General features: G+C 45.6%; 1 protein-coding gene across 17 annotated transcripts in view; it reads left to right on the forward strand.

Annotated features, from left to right (window-relative positions):
* Positions 1 to 19,971, forward strand: part of zmiz1a (zinc finger, MIZ-type containing 1a) — a 402,917-nt gene that overhangs the window by 253,381 nt on the left and 129,565 nt on the right. For 16 of the 17 annotated variants that reach the window (XM_052041291.1, XM_052041292.1, XM_052041288.1 and 13 more), the window contains one exon: positions 17,950 to 18,055. In XM_052041291.1, coding sequence (XP_051897251.1) covers positions 17,950 to 18,055 — 106 coding nt within the window. Of the gene's footprint in view, positions 1 to 17,681; positions 17,795 to 17,949; positions 18,056 to 19,971 lie in introns of those variants that run through there. The other variant, XM_052041302.1, reaches the window with a different exon arrangement.

Here is a 19,971-nt window from a genome sequence, read left to right on the forward strand (position 1 = left end):
TGTACTGAAAGCTCCCACATACAGCAGTGAGATAATTATTAGGTAATTCATTTTACCGACATTTATTAAGGGATAACTACAGGGCAGCATTTTTATCTTGCTGGTTTCTTTAGTCTTCCAAGGTCTACCAGTATCCACTGCGAGATCTCCAACTTGATCCAATTTTCTCTCCCATTTGCTACCTCGTTCTTGCTGGAGGAGGGGTGGCTTTAATTATGTCTTTAAATTCTCTCTGAAGAAAGGCATGAGTCCTTCCAACATGGCATAAGGAAAAGGTTAAATAAAGACAGCAAATGCTGGAGATACTCAGCAGGTCAGGCAGCGTCCAAGGAGAGAGAAGCAGTCAATGTTTCAGATCAAAGACAGATCGTCAGAAGTAGAAAAGTGAAGAAGTGAGCTTGTTTTTAGTTGGAGAGCAGTGCAGGGGTAGAAAAACTAATCCCCCTCTGGATACTTGAGCCTGAAATCTCGGCTGTCGTTCCAGTGCAAAACCAGCCGGGGATTGCACTGTGGAGGGGTCCGTCGTACGGATGAGATGTCACACTAGGGTTGATCTGCCTTTGGTGGAGATGAGTGATCTCATGGTGGCATTTTGAAGAGGAGTCATCCCCAGTATTTTGGCCAATCTTTCCCCCTCAGATTATCCCACAGAAATCCAGAGAAGCTCTCTGTGCACACATCAGCTGCCGCCCTTCCTACCTAAAACGTTATATTTAGTTAGGGAGCATTGCAGGCGTGGAAAAACCAAAAGAAATAAAGAAACTGTTGTTTAATCGGGTACTGTAGGGTGGGAGGAAATGTGTAGAACCATCATCTCACACCAGTTGGGCTGAGTGGCCTGTTTCTGCAATAAATCCCGCTTCATTCCATGCAGAGCATATCACAAGGAATGGCAAAGATTGCCAGGCAAAGGGAAATGGTTTCTGGGTGGATTATGTGAGGCAAAAAGGCACCTGGTATCCCCCAGCAATAATTCATTCCAACCGTCGTACAGGGGCTGTTGGAGAGTCCAATATGAGCTTCAACACTATGCACTTCTCAACCTGGTGTCAGGGCAGATTGTCCACTCTCCGATGACCATTGGCTGTCTGTGAATCCTGGACGCTGTCTTCATCTGGGATCCTACTTCCAAACTCTCTGTTGTAGCTCGGAGGAGCACAGAGACCCTCCTGAAGCAAGTAGGTGGCATTCACTTAGACATTCACAAACGTTCGAAATCCTGACCTTCTGCCTTCATCTAATGATTCTCCAGAGCCATTGTTATTTTACTGCAGCCTTTCTGGGACTTGATTGTCAAGGAGTCAGCACAGCACAGAATGATGCCATTTGGCCCAATGAGTCATGCTGGCTCTCTATGGAGCACAGTAAGTCCCATTTCTCACTCTATCCCCTGTGGAGCCCTATTTCTGCCACATTTTCTTCACGTGCCTCTCTGTTTCCTTTTGAAATTATTGATCCTCCACGATCGGTGCGTGGAACGCACTGCCAGCAGAGGTTGTGGGGGCAGATACATTACGGACATTTAAGAAACTCTTAGATAGCCACATGAATGATAGAAAAATGAAGGGCTACGTGGGAGGGAAGGGTTAGATAGATCTTAGAGCAGGATAAAACGTCGGCACAATATCGTGGGCCAAAGGGCCTGTACTGTGCTGTACTCTTCTATGTTCTATGTTTACACCCCTCGTAGACCATTACCACTCACTGTATAATATTGTTCTTCCTCTCATCAGCCACTGTATCTTAATCTGTGTTCCGCAGTCCTTGTGCCATTGTCTAATGGGAGCCCATCACAATTGTGTACACTTTCCTCAACTCTCTCCTCAGGCTCTTTTGCTCCTAGCTGAAAAACCTAACCTTGCAGCTGGACCAACCTAACTTGGCAGCTGCAACACCTTATCCCCACAACATTCGAGTAACCCTCCTCAGCATCCCAGTGCATCGAACAGTACAACACAGGAACCAGTCCCTTCAGCCCACGGTGTTGTGCCGAACTAATTAATCAGAATCAGGTTTATTATCACTGACATATGTTGTGAAATTTGTTGTTTTGTGGCAGCAGTACAGTGCAAGACATAAAGACACAAAAATTACCGTAATTTACAAAAATAAATAAATAGTCCAAAAGAGGAATAACGAGGTTGTGTTCTTGGGTTCATGGACCGTTCAGAAATCTGATGGCGGAGGGGAAGAAGCTGTTCCTGAAACCTTGACTGTGGGTCTTCAGGCTCCTGTACCACCTCCCCGATGGTAGTAATGTGAAGAGGGTGTGTACCGGACGGTGAGGGTCCGTAATGATGGATGCCACCTTCTTGAGGTACCGCCTCTTGAAGATGTCCTCGATATGGTGGGGAGAGTTGTGCCCGTGATGGAGCTGGCTGAGTCTACAACTCTCTGTAGCCTCTTTCGAGCTTGTGCATTGGAGCCTCCATACCAAGTCTCCTCAAACTCCTAATGAAGTAGAGCCACTGGTGTGCTTTGTTCGTGATTGTATCAATGTGTTGGGCCCAGGATAGATCCTCTGAGATGTTGACGCCCAGGAAGTTGAAGCTGCTCACCCTTTCCACCGCTGACCCCTCAATGAGGACTGGTGTGTGTTCTCCCTACTTCCCCTTCCTGAAGTCCACAATCAATTCCTTGGTCTTGCTGACAATGAGTGTGAGGTTGTTGTTGCAACGCCACTCAACCGGCTGATCTATCTCACTCCTGTACGCCTCCTCATCGATAATTTAATATCGATCAACTAATCAATAACGTCCATAAGCTAAAGACACCTAATCCCTTCTGTTTGCACAAGGTCCACATCCCTCCATTCCCTGCGTATTCACATGCCTATCTAAGAGCCTCTTAAACGTCTCTATCGTATCTGCCTCCACCATCACCCCTGGCAGCACATTCCAGGCACCCACCACTCTGTGTAAGAAACTTACCCCGAACATCTCCTTTGAACTTGCCCCATCCCCACCCCAACCTTAAATGCATGCCCTCTTGTATTAGGCATTTTAACTCTGGGAGAAAAATACTGGCTGTATACTCTATCTGTGCCTCTCATGATTTTATAAACTTCTATCAGGTCTCCCCTCAGCTTCTGCTGCCCCAGAAAAAACAACCCAAGTCTGTCCAACCTCTCCTTATAGCACGTGACCTCCAATCCAGGCAGCATCCTGGTAAACGTCTTGTGCACCCTCTCCAGGACTTCTATATCCTTCCTATAATGGGGCAACAAGTAACTCCACATCCTACCTGAAGGGTATACAGTGCTCAAGCTGTGGCCTAATCAAGGTCTGACATTTGTAGCCTAGACTTCTAATTAGCCTACGTGCTTGTTACCTGCTCTCTCAGTGTGTCCTGCCACTTCCAAGGAACAGTGTATATGACGCCTAAATCACTGTGTTCTTGCACACTCTCTTCAGAACAATGTCATTGATGCCATCGAACCCGATAGTTTCCTCACCAACAACACCATAGTCTGAAGAACAGTGATTTCCTTCCTGCAAGAAAAATGACAGGAAAATTACCACTGGCAGAGAATTATTCAGAGTGAGGAGGCGATGTTGCTGTGGTGAGGGTTAGATCAGAATCTGCTGAGAAAGATTGGCCACAGCAGTCACAATCCAATTAGAAACACCCAGAATCATAAATTGCAAAAGTACAGCGCAGAAGGAGGACACTCAGCCCATCTATGCTGTACCTGGTCTTTCAAAGAACAATCTAGTTAATAATGGAAAACAAGTAAAATGGCAGATGCAGGAATCTGAAGAAGTAGAGTCGCAGAGTCATGCAGCACGGAAACAGACCCTTTGGCCCAACTGGTCTATGCTGACCATGATGCCCAACTAAGTTAGTCCCATTTGTCTCCAATTGGCCCATATCCCTCTAAACTTTCCCTATCCGTGTATCTGTCCAAGAGCCTTTTAAATGTTGTTATTGTATCTGCATCAACCACTTCCTCTGGCAGCTCATTCCCTTTACTGACTACCCTACTGGAAGAACTCAGCCAGTCATAAGACCATAAGGTATAGGAGCAGAATTAGGCCATTCAGCCCATCAAGTCTGCTCCACCATTCAATCATGGCTGATTTTTTTTTCAACCCCATTCTCCCGCCTTCCCCCTGTAAATCCTTAACCCCCTCACCAATCCAGAAGCTACCAATCTCTGCCTTAAATACACCCAATGACTTGCCCATGCAGCATCTGCGTATAGAGAAACTAGTCGATGTTTCAAGTTGAAGACCCTTCATCTGATTTATATTTTGAATGTATTTAGTACCATTCTCCACTCTTTCCTCAAATCCCTGCAATTTTGTTTCCGCATGTTTATCCAATTCAATTTTGAGCCTCCTCTATTTCTTTAACCATGCATAATGGAGATGTTTACTGAATCTTGTCTGCTGGTTGGTTGACCTGTTTCCCATGCCAATAAGATGATTGTATCTGGTATGCCTGGTGCTCACCAGGTACTGACCAGGCCTGTTTAGCTAGGTACTCACGGGAAGCACAGGAAAGCTGATCTATTCCTCCCCAAGGCTCCAAGTGAACCCGTGTCCATCACTTCATAAGTCAGCACCTACCAAATCCTAACCTCTCATTGGGTATAAACATTTACTTCATTGGTGCTTCTGATTTTTTGCCAGTCGCCTTGAAGCTATGTCGTTGACCTTCAAGTATTGGAACTCCTCCCTCTCCAAGCTCTTCATTTTTCTAAATGCCTCTATCAAATCTCCCTCCAATCCCAAGAATGACCACCCACTTCCGGTCTTTCTCAATCCATTCCTTCCCAGAGGGTGATGCTCAGAATGAACACACCTGGAGCCAAATTAATGACTCTGTCTTGGATTGTGGCTTGTAAGGGACATCAGCAAGAAAACTGAAACTAGTTGCAGCTTGAAGCTGGATGTTGGGCTCAGTCCTGTGCAAGCCCAAGAAGACCAGAGCCCTGGATGAGAATTCCGGTTCCATGCCAAGAATGCAATTCCTCTAACGCTAAAGTGATGTGACCAAGCCTCTCAGTGCTGGTAATGGTGTCCATGCCAATGTGCAAGATTACTATCAGTTCTGTGCTTTATGGTGACTGAATAAGACACATTTTCATTTTATTACATGAGATTCCAGGATATTTTACTGGTGTTTTCGGATCACCATAATCCTCTTTTATAATTGCCACTGAGTTAAGATGACTAAGTACACATTATAGGATTTTCTGAGATTTTTACAAGTGGTTGGGGAATCATATTCCATAATTCCATCTTATTCCATTGCCAACTGTATTGTAGGGGCATTCATAGCAACCAATGGGAGGGACAAAATCATTACCAATGGCACAAGGACATTCATTCTTAGCCAATAGCACTAAACATGCGATGTAGCAGTATCAGGTGTTATACTCTCTCTCTAAAATTTATTCAACTAAACTTTCGGGCAACTGACAGGGGAATAAGTTCCAGGCAAATATCTTCATGATTGACCTTCCTGTGACAACTTTGTGGGAAGGAGGTCAAGATAACATCATGTGGAAGTTTTGCTGTTGTTTAATTGAGGCCATTCAACCATTTTAAGGTACATTCTCTGTGTAGTTATAACGCCGACCATATGTATTTGATAGCAGCTTAAAATGAGCAAACCTTCCCCAGGTACTGCAGAAGGGCATTGTAGAATAGCACTTAGCATTGAGCGACATGTGATATTAGGGGAGGTCAAAAGATGGATTTTAAGATGCATCTGGAAGGGGGAATGAAAGTGATTTGGGGAGGATATTCCCCAATGGGCAACACAGTGGCACAATTGGCAGAGCCGCTGCCTCACAACCCCAGCGACCTGGGTTCGATTCTTGCTTCGGGACCTTGGGTGCCATAGAACCATAGAACAATACAGCACAATACAGACCCTTCGGTCCACCGTGTTGTGCCGACCTTTAAACCACACCTAAGACTTTCTAACCCCTTCCTCCCACATATCCCCCTATTTTAAATTCCTACATATGCTTATCTAACAATCTCTTGAACTTGACCAACGTACCTGCCTCCACCACTACCCCAGGCAGCGCATTCCATGCACCAACCACTCTCTGAGTGAAAAACCTTCCTCTGATATCTCCCTTGAACTTCCCACCCATTACTTTAAAGCCATGCCCTCTTGTTTTGAGCATTGGTGCTCATCTGTGATCCATCTGTGTGGAGTTTGCATGTTCTCCCCATGACTATGTGGGCTTCCTCCGGGTGCTCCAGTTTCCTCCCACATCCCGAAGATGTGCGGGTTGGTAGGTTAATTGGCCGCTGTGAATTGTCCCCGGTGAATGGGTGAATGGTAGAATCTGGGGGCAGTTGGGAGGAATGTGGGGAGAATGAGATGGGCTCAGATAGGTTTAGTGTAAATGGGCGGTGTTAGCACCGACTCTGTGACTCTATGAGCTTAGGTCTTGGCAACCACCAGTGAATAGAGCATTTAAAGAGGGGAGGCAGGAGAACTCCTAGTGTTGCAAGGCTAGTTAAGGATACAGAGGTGGTGGCAGGGGGCAGATAGCAGGTTTGTAAACAAGATTTAGCATCATCCCTGAAACACTTGCCTGTGTGCTGATTGTTTTATTCAGATTAACCCCAGATGTCACCACAGTTGTCCACACAGTTTCTCAGTGTGTGGAGCAACAATGTTCAAGTGGACCCCTCCTTGCTTCCATTTCTTTGGTTAACATGGAGGAATTGGGTCAAGCAGATGCCACTATTGTTTGGTTTGTTGGGTATTTCAACACACTTGGTGCAGTTGGTCTTCTTAAGGCAAGGATATCCCACTTGTGTCAATGGTCGAGGTGGATTCTCCATTGTGAGATTGGCAGACTCCCCAACATTTTAAACTTGTTCCCCTGGAAGCCCAATCAAAGTGTATGCTGCATTCCCATTGCAGAAGACCTCATCCATGAATATTTCCTCTGGTTCCACTTCCAAATAACTAGTATCCACCTAGAGCATTTCCCAACACATAGTCTGCTGGAGTGTTGCAGTCCCAACTGGCAGGAGGCATGTGCTTTTATCAAATTAAATTGGTTTATTATTGTCATGTGTACCAAGGTACAGTGAAAAACTTTGTTTTGCATGCCATCCTTATGGATCAATTCAAAACAAAAGTACATTAAGGTAGTAAAGCAATAACAGAATGCAGTTACAGAGAAAGTGCAGTGCAGGCAGACAATAACATGCAAGGTTATAGCGAGGTAGATTGTAAGGTCAAGAGTCCATCATCGTACAAGAGGTCCATCCAGTAGGATACAATGGGATAGAAGCTGTCCTTGAGCCTGGTGGGACGTGCTTTCAGGCTTTTGTATCTTCCGCCTGATGGGAAGCTATCCCCCAAACCGAGATATCTGCAGTCCACAGTCCTGGTCTAATCGACTCTAAATTTAATTGCTCCACTTGAGCTGGTGGCTTTTTTCTGCCTTTGCTTTATATAAGCCTCTCCACCTCTCCTTCAGATGCTCCCTAATTATCTCCTTGGACTGTCAGTCATCTGCCTCGTATGGCTCAAAGTCAAAGTTTATTTGGTTTTACTTTGTTGAAGGTGGGAAGTGGTAGAGAAATAACTACATTTATCCCCAGACAACATCACTGAAATGATGGCACGGTAGTGTAGCCATTAGTGTAACACTATTACAGCAGCAGCAATCAGGGTTCAATTCCAGCCGCTGTCTGTAAGGAGTTTGTACGTTCTCCCCGTGTCTGTGTGGGTTTCCTCCGGGTGCTCCGGTTTCCTCCCACATTCCAAAGACGTATGGGTTAGTAGGTTAACATGGGTGTAACTGGACGACGCGGGCTCATTGGGCCAGAAGGGCCTGTTACCGTGCTGTATAAATAAAGTTTTAAATCAGCATGTGCCATCGTTCATCGTTGCCGTGTCGTTGGTTGGTGGAGCCTGCTGTGAACAGGTTACTTATTGTAGCAATAAACAATCTGCCAGAGGATCTCAATAGTTGAGCAACATCTGTGGGAGGAAAGGAATTGTCAACGTTTCAGGTCGAAATCCTGCATTAGACAGGGTCCTGATCCAGGGTTTTGACCCAAAACGTCAACTGTTCCTTCCCCAACTAACCCCCCCCCCCCCCGCACAGATGCTGCTCGACCTGCTGAGTTCCTCCAGCAGATTGTTTGTTGCTGGAGGTCTAACCTCTTGAGGATGTGACTAAGGCATCACGTTCCAGAAGGTTGTGTATTGTGTCACTCCTGATAGGTCACTTCTGAACAAAGCATAGTTTTCACTTTCCGTTACGATTTCTGTCACGATTTCTGTCACATTTGGAATATTGTGTTCTGTCTTGATCACCCTACAGTAGGAAAGATGCCATTAAGCTCCAGATACTGGCATCTGCAGTCATTTGTATCTCCAGGTTGCTTACTGTGATTCTTATATTAGTACGCTTCCTAACTTCTAAAAGTGTTCAATTAGCTGTAAAGTGAATGGTTATTTACGGGGATATAGGTATCCGTCTTTCATTTCTCCACAGCTGCTTTCCAGCAGTTAAATCCTTTAAAGTAACTACAGGTAGCAGATCCCAGCACCTCTCTTCATTTAAAATCCAAGCAGTAATCATTCATCTAACGTAGCACTGTAGAATACAACAGCTCGAACAAATCCTTACATGACCTTCCCTGAAATGTGGAATTCTGTGGAAGACTGGAGATCTAAAATTATCGTCAATTCAGGTCACAGTTGGTTATGAATGACTAAGATTTGCTTCATTTCAGGGAATTTTAGTCATCATTCAGATTGCGGCCAATGTATTTTCAAGTAAAATTGTAGTGGCTGGTTAAAGAGTAGTTAAAATTGAAAGAGATTTCATTGGCAAACTCCCTTGCCTACCAATTATTACAATTTATCTCTTATGTGTAAAGACCTTTGTTAAGTGTGTCAAAGAATTAGTTTAGCATTTCCTTACCCTAGGGGGACAGAAGTGCTCTTATTGCCTTTACCTCCAACTTATGAGGATTTATGCCTGTATCTGACAGTGTATTACCTAAGGGGCATATATTGATGCTTCTTGTAGATTAACACAGTGTATATATACTGTGATATCCCGATTCCATCAATCCACAACTGCAGAGTTGTTACCCATCTGCTACTGCAACCTTTATACAGCTTACTGCAACTAGCCAAACTAATAGTGGATGAACTTCACACAGCCAGCATCTTACCAGAGGTCCTGTCCTGGTCACCTTTAAACCTGAGCATCGATTAAAGCACCCTTCACTTCCTGCTTCAGTATATCCCTATTCTTGGGTTAATGGAAGAGGGAGAGAGGGAGGGACAAGGTTCGGAGAAGGAGAGGTCTAAAGGTAAGGTATCTGGAGGGGGTCAGGAGTGAAGTAGTCATAGAATAATAGAAAGATGCAGAACAGAAACAGGCCCTTCAGCCCAACGAGTCTGTGCCGACCATCGTACACCAATCCCATTTTATTCTCTCCACAATCCCACCAATTTGCCCCAGATTCTACCACTCACCTGCACATTAGGGGCAATTTACAGCAGCCAAATAACCTACCAACCCTCACCTCTTTGGGACGTGGAAGGAAAACAGAGCAATCGGAGGAAACCCACAGAGCCACAGGGAGAACGTGCAAACTCCATGCAGGCAGCACCCAAGGTCAAGATTGAACCAAGGTCAGGATTGTGAGGCAGCGGCCCTACCAGCTGCACCACTGTGCACCCTCAGGAGGCTAAGTAGTGGGATTTGAACCCTGAGTAGAAGGGTGACCAAGAGAAAGGTCTAGAGGGGTTAGGGGTAAAGCGGACAGGGATGGGGGCTGAGTGGTAGGAGGGACAGGGAGGAGGGTGTCAGGAGAAGGGGGGCTGAGGGAGGGAGAGGTCTGGGATAGGGGAGACAGCAGGAGGATGAGGGAGAGGGAAGGAGGAGTTTAGGAGCAGGAGGGAGTGAGCTTGGGAAAAGAGTGTTAGGGAGGATAGAGGCTCATAGAAGGGGAACAGGAAGGGAGGAGGTCGGGAAGAAATCTGAGGGAGAGATGCAGCTGAAGAAGGAGAACTGGGGAGAGAGGGGTTTAGGAGAGGGGGCATGGGGAGAAGGGACGGCAGGAAAGAGTGGGGAGAGAAGGGTTTAGAGTAAAGGATGGGGGACTGAGAAAGGGAAGAGATTAAAGGGAAAGGGGACTGGGGAGAGGGTTAGGAGGACTGAGGAAGGAAAGGCTTTAGGTGGAGTGGGCACTAAAGGAGGGAGATTGGGAAAGGGGGCAAGAAAAGAAAGAAGGAGATTAGGGGAAGTTGTGACTGAGGATGCACATGTGTGCATGTGCACGTATGTATGGATCGAATACCTCTGTGTGTCGTTAGAGACAGTAGGCATCTTTGTGTGTGTGAAGCCCGTGGACTAATTATCCTGCACCTCTTTCCCACCTCCTTCTCTGCCAAGCCCAGGTGTAGCTGGTGTAGACTGTTCACCCCAAGCCAAAAGAAATCACGCACAGGTATCTCCCTTTCTTCGAGATAGTGGAAGTAAGTCCTCTTCACCCTACGGAACTGCCTGAGAAGAAACTGCAATCCATGGCTGGAACGTGGGGTTGATGCTTCATTTATCAAAACCACTCTGTATGGTGAGGGAGCAATAGAATCTCAAATAACAATGAGTCGGAGTATAGGAAGGAGACAGAGAGCTTAGGGACATGGTGTCATGACAGCAACCTTTGCCTCAATGTCAGCAAAACTAAAGAGCTGGTCATTGACTACAGGAAGTGGGGCGGTGCACACGCTCCTGTTTACATTAGCGGTGCTGAGGTCGAGAGGGTTGAGAGCTTCAAGTTCCTAGGAGTGAACGTCAGCAATAGCCTGTCCTGGTCCAACCACGTGGATGCCACGGCCAAGACAGCGCACTAGTATCTGTATTTCCTCAGGAAGCTAAAGAAATTTGATGTGTCCCATTTGACCCTCGCTAATTTTTATAGATGCACCACTGAAAGCATCCTATCCAGATGCATCACGGCTTGGTACGGCAACTGCTCTGCCCAAGACCACAAGAAACTGCAGAGAGTTGTGGACACAGCTCAGCACATCACATAAACCAGCCTCCTTTCCATGGACTCTGTCTATACATCTCGCTGCCTTGGTAAAACAGCCAGCATAACCAAAGACCCCACCCACCCCGGACATTCTCTCTTTTCCCCCCTCCCATAGGGCAGAAGATACAAAATCCTGAAAGCACGTACCACCAGGCTCAGGAACAGCTTCTATCCCGCTGTTATAAGACTATTGAATGGTCCCCAGTACGATAAGATGGTCTCTTGACCTCATGATCTACTTCATTATGACCTTGCCCCTTATTGCCTGCCTGTGCTGCACTTTCTTTGTAACTGTAACACTCTTCTGCATTCTTTTACTACTTTCCCTTGTACTACTTCAAAGCACTGATGTGATGAAATGATCTGTATGGATGGCATACAGAACAAAGTTTTTCACTGTACCTCGGTACATGTGACAATAATAAAGTAATTTAATTTACCAGTAGATTGGAGGTACAATGTTTGGCCAAAGTCCAGTGGAATACGCTCCATGTATGCACAGTATACATTGCCCGATTGAGGATTACCACCCTGACTGCACCTCAAAGCTTCTTCATCCATTGTAGAACCCTGTGAGAAACCCTGAAGTTATGAGGGATGCTATTTAAATGCAACTCTTACTTTTCTCCACTTCTTGATGTATTTAAGAGTGGAAAATATAAAAGAAAAGCTTCAGGCTGGATTATAAATTTGAAAAGCACATCTGCTGGCTTATTTCATCACCCATCCCCCCTTTTCATTAAATCAACTTTAAAATTTGACAGATGTTATCATTTGAATCTGCTGAGAACGGGGTATAACCAAAAGAAGGTGCTCTGAGTCAACGCAGTTTAGTGGAAACATATGGCAGTTGGATCAGACCCAAGGAGTTGTCCAACAATAAGTTTTGCAAAAAAAATGTCTTAGTATTGAAGTGTGATTAAGTTGAGAGAAGTTAATTCTGACCATTTCTAAATGACTAATTTTCAATCTTCAATCTTCGCGCTAACCTCTGAAATTCTCTCCCAAAACCTCACCACCTTTCCACTGCTTGCTCTCTCTCTCCCCATCTCCCTCTCTCTCTCTCTCTCTCTCCCACTCTCTCTTTCCCCCTTTCTCCCCCCACCACCTCCCTTCCTCCAGCAGTTCAACAGACACACCTCTTTAACCATACTTTTGATCACTTCTACCGTGTCGGTTGATGTAACTTGTTAATCATCGATAACATAGCACACGGAATATTTTCAGTAAGTGAAAGGGCCTATATAAATGCTGGTTATTGATGCTTAAAAAAACATACGTAATGTCTTTCATATTCCTGTCAGGGCATCATGAGTAGCTTTAGAGTTACTGAAATAATTTTTGAACGCTAATCTCTGTTGTAATATTGAAGACACAGCTTCCAATTTGTGCACAGCAAGCTCCCACAAACAACAATGTGATAATGGCCAGATCATCTGTTCTGGTGTTTTTGATTGAGTGATAAATATTTTCAATTGGGGTATCTTCTCTTCATATGGTGCTGTGGGATCATCTGTGTCCTAGAGTCCTTCTCAATGTTTGTTTCGATGCCTCACCTGAAGGACAGCATGTCTGACAGTACAGCACTCCCTCATAGTGTCGGCTGAAACCTTGTGCCTGTATCTCAGGCGTGGGACTTGAACACACAACCTCCTGGCTCAGAGGCAACATGATGCCAGTAGTGTAACCGCAACCGACACTGATGTGAGGTTAGCACCACACCTCCTGATTTATGAGGCTCAATCAACCAAGCCTTAACCTGTAAAAGTTGCCAGATCCAATCATTGGATATGGAGTCTGGCTACCCGACCTGATTGTGACTGAGACATGTTCGGGTAGCTTTTTGTAGATAAATATAAACAAGATCCCTGCTCTTTGGTGGATCGGGTTGTGGGTGCTGTATTCAGGGGAGCAGGGGGCTGGAAGGGAATATGGAGGTGGCTCTGAAGGGGGATCACATTGAAGCCTACTGAATGGCCTGGATAGAGTGGATGGGGAGAGGATGTTTCCATCAGTAGGAGAGTCAAGGACCCGAGGGCACAGCCTCAGAATAAATGGATGTCCCTTTAAAGTTGCGATGAGGAGGAACTTCTTCAGCCGGGGGTGGTGAATCTGTGGAATTTATTGCCACTGAGAGCTGTGGAGCCCATGTCATTTGGTCTACTTAAGTCAGAGATTGATAGGTTCTTGATTGGTAAGGGGGTTAAGGGTTACAGGGAGAAGGTAGGAGAATGGGGGTTAAAAAAAAATTAGCCATGATTGAATGGCAGAGCAGACTCGATGGGCCGAATGGCCTAATTCTGCTCCTATATCTTATGGTCTTATGGACTGAGTCAGCTACCACCCACTGCTGGAGAAGGCTACATGAATGATGGCAAATATTTGGTGTGCTTGGACTATTATTTGATGGATCACCTGACCCAGTCTGACGGGACCCATCTGTGTGTGCCAGGGTGGGGCCAGGTGTCAGCCTCTGTCTCCGCGCATTTGGGTGTCGACAAAGTTGTAAGTGGCCGAACTTGGATCGCGTTTGCTGCCTGCGTTCGTGAGCAGAGCCACCTTGTTCCCTCAAGAGCATTAGTGAACCAGATATGTTTTAAAACACTGGTGATTTCACAGATACTGTCACTGAAACTAGCTTTTTTTAAAATAAGTCCCTACTTTATTTCAAATTTTTAATTTCTTTCAATTGCCATGGTGGGATTTGAACTCATGTCCCTGGATCAATGGTCCAGAACTCCGGCGACTAGTCCATGGAGGTTAAGTGCCTGGTCATTCTCAATTACTGGGGTCACTGTCATGAACTAATTACTCTTTTGTCAAACTTTGTTTGCTGCAGTAAATCCAGAGCCCCATCAAAGTGCTGTACACAAGTTACGCGGAGATACACTCTCCTCATCGTGATTTTCTAATGCAGTTGAGATAATAATCATCTCATTAACTCGAAGCAGGAGAAGCAAGCTGTTCATGGTGCCTATTTTTTGGTCATGTGATGCTGTAGCATTTTGATTGGATAAATGTTGAAGTGAAGCACAAGGTTTCCACCAATAGGGGAAGTCAAGAACTTCTAATATAAACAAAACTCTTTGGAACAGTACAACATGTGATCACCGTGTGTTATACACTGAGAGAAGCTTGTATTTCTGTAGCACCTTTTGCATCCATTCCCCAAAATTCTGCATAAACAATGTAGTAACTTGACAGCCTGCTTGTGCACAGTAAGCTCCCACCAGGAGTATCATGTCATACTTAGCTCCCACCAACAGCAATGATGTCATTGACAGGTAATGACCTGGAAGTTCAGATGCGTTGCACATATGAAAACTGTTTCTCCAGGGTGAAGCTCCCTGATCTCCCCACCTTCCAGAAGCTACTGATCTCCAAGCATCCACCTCACACTGTCCCCACAGACCCTGGCAGCCCTCTCTTGCTCTTGACCTTAAACTGTTGGTCATAGAGTCATGGAGTCATACATTCATAGAATCATACAGCACGAAGCAAGTTCTTTGGCCCAGCTGGTTCATCCCATCTAGCTAGTCCCATTTTCCGGCATTTGGCCCATATCCCTCTAAACTTTTCCTATCCATGTGCCTGTCCAAATGTCTTCTTTTAACTGTTGTTAGTGTACTTGTGCATATGACAATAAACTCGACTTTGACTTTGATGCACCTGCCTCAACCACTTCCTCTGGCAGCTGATTCCATATACTGACCTCTCTCTGCGTGAAAAAGTTGCCCCTCAAGTTCTGATAAAATCTCTCCCCTCTCACCTTAAACCTATGGCTCTAGTTCTTGATTCCCCAACCCTGGGAAAAAGACTGTGTGTATCATATGCCAGGCACGGTAGTGTAGCGGTTAGCGTAATGCTATTACAGCGCCAGCGACCCGGGTTCAATTCCGGCCACTGTCTGTAAGGAGTTTGTACGTTCTCCCTGTGACTGTGTGGGTTTCCTCCGGGTGCTCCAGTTTCCTCCCACATTCCGAGGGCGTACAGGTTAGGAAGTTGTAGGCGTGCTATGTTGGCACCGGAAACGTGGTGACACTTGCGGGCTGCCCCCAGAACAGTCTATGCAAAAGACACATTTCACTGTGTGTTTTGATGTACGTGTGACTAATAAAGAAATCTTATCTTATGTTATCTATGCTCCTCATAAGTCTAAGGCACATCTCAATGTTACAGTGGTTGATCCATTCCCAGCAATCATGATGGACCAAAGTCAAAGTCGAGTGTATTATTGTATGCACAAGTACACGTGTGCACGTAAAAAACTTACTTGCAGCAGTATCACAGGCACCACGTAATAACCTCAAGAGCCAATTATTAGGGTGCACACCAAATTCTAGGCAAAACAGTCTCCGTATCAATGGTGTTAGTAATGTTGAAAGGACATAAATGTTGGTCAGGACACCTGAAATAACTTCTCTTCAAAGTAGTGCCCTGGGTTTTGTTTATGCGGAGTACAGAAGGTGGCTCGGTTTTCTGCTTCATCTGAGAGTGTTGTGTTCCTTCAGCACTGCAGTGGGAGTATTCACCTGGATATTTGTGATCAAGTCTCTGGAGTAGACTTATATGGCTGCCTCTTTATCAGAAGTTTCTACAGGAGCTCCCCAGGAGTCCTGCTCATGTTTTTTATGCTGGGGTATAGAAAAATCCCATAGTACGATAGAGCAGGGAATGGCCCCTTCCACCCACCATGTCCATACCAACTATCAGTTACCCATCTATACTGAACCCATTTTCTGGGTCCGTAGCCTTCTATGCCTTGGTGATTTAACTGCTCGTCTAGATACTTTTTGAATGTTGTGAGAGTACCTCCCTCCACCTCAGGCAGATTCCAAACACCCTCTGGGTGAAAAAATTCTTCCTACGTCCCCTCTAAACCTCCTACCCCTTACCTTGAACCAATGCTCTCTGGTTTAACACACCTCTGCTCTGGGGCAATGTTTCTTACTATCTTCTCCAGCACTGCCCCTCAGAATTTTGTTTGACCTCTGTGAGGTCCACCCTCGGCCTCTTCCGCTCCAAAGAAAACAAACCCATCTGTTCACTCTCTCCTCATAATTGAAACACTCTTTCCCAGCAACAGCCTGGTGAATCTCCTCTGCACCCTCTCCATTATCACGGCTTGGTACAGCAACTGCTCAGCCCAGGACCACAAGAAACTGCAGAGAGTTGTGGACACAGCCCAGCGCATCACGGTCCCCTCCTCGGACTCTGCCTTTACCTCTCGTTGTCTTGGCGAAGCAGCCAGCATAATCAAAGACCCCACCCACCCGAGACATTCTCTCTCCTCTCCTCTCCCATCAGGCAAAAGATACAGGAGCCTGAGGGCACGTACCACCAGGCTTAAGGACAGCTTCTACCCCACTGTGATAAGACTATTGAACAGTTCCCTTATACAATGAGATGGGCTATGACCTCATGATCTACCTTGTTGTGACCTTGCACTTTATTGCACTGCACTTTCTCTGTAGCTGTGAGACTTTACTCTGTACTGTTATTGTTTTTACCTGTACTACATCAATGCACTCTGTACTAACTCAATGTAACTGCACTGTGTAATGAATTGACCTGTACGATCGGTATGCAAGTCAAGTTTTTCACTGTACCTCGGTACAAGTGACAATGATAAACCAATACCAATACCATTCCACCCCTACGACCAGAACTGCACATGGTTCTCCAGTTGTGACCTAACCAACATTTTATAAAATTTCACCAAAACCTCCCTCCTTTTATATTCCCTACCCCCAGCTAATGAAGGCAAGTATCATGTGTGGCTCCTTCACCACCATATCTGCCTCTGCCAACACCTTTAGAGATCTTTGAACTTGTACACGAAGGTCTTTCTGTTCCTCAGTGCTTCCTAGGGATACACCAACCAAGAACTGCCCAGGAATGTGTCAATATTTTTAGGAGGGGGTGTGTAGGGACGACAGTGGTGATGGTCGCCCAAACTGAACGAGCAACATTTATTTGAATGCTCTCTGATAGGTTTCCCAGCTCACTGCTTTCAACCCTTCTATGAAGACATCTTCCCTAACTTCATAGAAGCCTGTTTGTGCCTATGTGTGTGTCTCATGTGTTTATGAAATCAATAATCTCAAGCCAATAATGAAGTTATTAGCATTAGCTTAGAACCCAAAGGCCAATTCTGATAGTCCATAAACAGCAGATCCAGGGCACATGTTCATGGACTATGGTCTTGGTCTGAATGAAAGTTCTGACTTTAAATTATTGCTCAAAAATCAATCGAATATCCCTGAGGTTTTTAAGGACAGAAATGAGTCAACGTTGCTGCCACCTCTGTAATCAAGTCCTGCTGAAGACCCATGATTTCCTCAGATGGAAGACTGGGAGTTGCATTTAATCAGAAGTGGAGACCCAAGATCAGGGGCCATTAAGGCAGGGGTCCTCAGTGATACCAGGTCTCTGTGGTATCCCTACCTGTTGTAATTAATGCCTAGCTGCCCTCAGTACAAATCCTTCAGTTCAGAAAGTGCCTCTAAAGATTGATGCCTGAACCCTTTAAGTGGCCACCCTAAAGCAGGATGTGTTAATGATAAACCCAGCGAAGGTGGCTTGCCAAGAGAAAACGAGAGAGCATTGAGTCAGAGTTGGCTGTAAGCCCAGCCGATGTGAGAGGCAAGCCTGCAGCTAGCTTCCACTCTTTCTGCACCGCTGTGAAACAAGCCAATAGTCGGTGTCAGCTTAAAACACGGAGATAGCACAGCCAAAGGAAAGATGTGAGGAATGTGTAAAACATCTGTCGGCATGCTTGCTCTTCTTGACTCTTACTCTAGTCCAGTGCACAACTGACTTCTTCTGCCGTGTGTTGCCTGTTGTTTGTGCTCGCTGTCTGTTGGAGGTTGACTGGTGTGCTGTTTTTTTTTTGGTCTAGGTTGTCAGCAGAGTAGCTGCTCAGCAAGGTTTTGACTTGGACCTGGGATACCGGCTGCTGGCTGTATGTGCTGCAAACAGAGACAAGTTCACACCAAAGTCTGCAGGTAGAGAAAAGCTTTTCGTGTCTCCTGTAATCCTCACTCATCCTCTCCCACCCCAGAACACAAGCTTTACTGGAAATGCAAATTCTGGCGTTTGTAAAATGACTACATTCTATTTTAAACTTGGCCGTTTCCTTGAGTCCTGTGTTGTATCTGGAATAACCAACTCTCCGTGTACCCAACGGCCAGTGCTTTATGCCATCCCTGAGTCTGTTGATCCTCTGATACTTCACCAGACCTTCAAGGATCAAAATGCTTAAGCAAAAGGAAAAAAAGAGTGCTTGTTAATGCCAGTGGTTATGTTAGTTGTTTGTTGAATGGAACAGGATATTGTATATGTTTTGTGAGATTGAGATTGCATGTAGGGGCTACTTTGTAAAGCAATCATTGCATTGGGGCCTATTATTTATCTTGGACCATGGAGAGTGAAGTCTTTGGGATGACCTCTCACATTTGTATTGCTTGGACCCGTCCCAATTGGAGAGCTTCCGTAAAGTTTCAGCTTTCTGAATGTGGGCTGGCACCAATGTCATGCAAACCCACCAATGAGACTGACAAATGTGGGTGTGTTTCTTAAAGTCATCACTGCTTGTTTGAAAAAGATCGGCTCATTTTACCTTGCCAGAAAGCACCTCATCTTGGTCTAGAGAAAGGTTTAAGCAAAAGCAAAGAATACTAGAAATATTCAGTAGATCGGGCAGCATCTGTGGAGAAAGAAACAGAGTTAATGTTTCATAGATTCATAGAGTTATACAGCACAAAAACAGGCCCTTCGGCCCAACTCGTCCATACCAACCAAGATGCTTATCTGAGCGAGTCCCATTTGCCTGCGTTTGGCCCATATCCCTCCAAACCTTGCCAATCCAATGTACTTGTCAAAATTTCTTTTTATAAACATTGTCGTTGTACCTGCTCTACCACCACCTCTGGCAGCTCGTTCCACATAGTCACCACCCTCTGTGTGAAAATCTTGCCTCTCAGGTCCCATTTTTTCAGATCATTGACTTACTGGATGAAGCTTTTCTTGGTGACTTAGCTGGGTCATAAGGTGGACGTGCTCATGTGACCACTACTGGGTGTGAATCGGGATCTGTTGAACACATCAGACCCACCATCCCTGACCCTGGGTCAACTCCCAGTTGATCTCTCATGATGGGGTCGCTAATCGGTGTAATTAATCTTGACGTGAGCCATCACAATCGCCCCCTGTCCACAGCGACTAGCCAGCCATGAGTGGACAGAGCTCAGGGAGGGGACGAAAGAGCAACTACATCGACCAGCGCCATTGCTGCCGAATTTGTGACCAGATCCAGTGACTTTAAACACTGGCTCAGTAACAACTTTTGTTGAAAGTGACGAGTGACAAACCTAGTCATTTCCAGCAAATCCGCAAGGGATTTCTTTTCGATATATAAGTTGTCCAGACTCCGAGGACACAAACCATGTTCTTAGGTCATCACTGACTCTCCCCTGCCCTACCTTTCAACTGTTCAACACCTCCTGTCGCTTTGGCATTGCCCACACTGTTCATTGTTCAGAAGGCAGTGGGATGGAGCTAACTGATGAATAAACAGTAGAAAACATGCATTTAAGGTGAGAGGGAGAAAATTAAGTGAGATGTGCAGGGTAAGTTTTTTACACAGAGAGTGGTGGGTGCCTGGAACAGGCTGCCAGGGGTGGTGGTGGAAGCAGATACAATCATGCATTTAAGAGGCTGTTAGACACATGAATAAGCAGGGAATGGAGGGATATGGATCATTTACAGGCAGAAGATCGCGGGATCGTATTCGGCACAGACGTCGTGGGCCGAAGAGCCTGTTCCTGTCCTGTACTGTACTATGCCCTATATGGGCAGACAAAGAGACAAATGAAGTCAGAGCAGCGTATAACAGAAAGACACAGCCAGTTGCACTGCTGTG

The sequence above is a fragment of the Pristis pectinata genome, chromosome 30 (assembly GCF_009764475.1).
Source record: "Pristis pectinata isolate sPriPec2 chromosome 30, sPriPec2.1.pri, whole genome shotgun sequence".
In the NCBI taxonomy this organism is placed as follows: Eukaryota; Metazoa; Chordata; class Chondrichthyes; order Rhinopristiformes; family Pristidae; genus Pristis; species Pristis pectinata.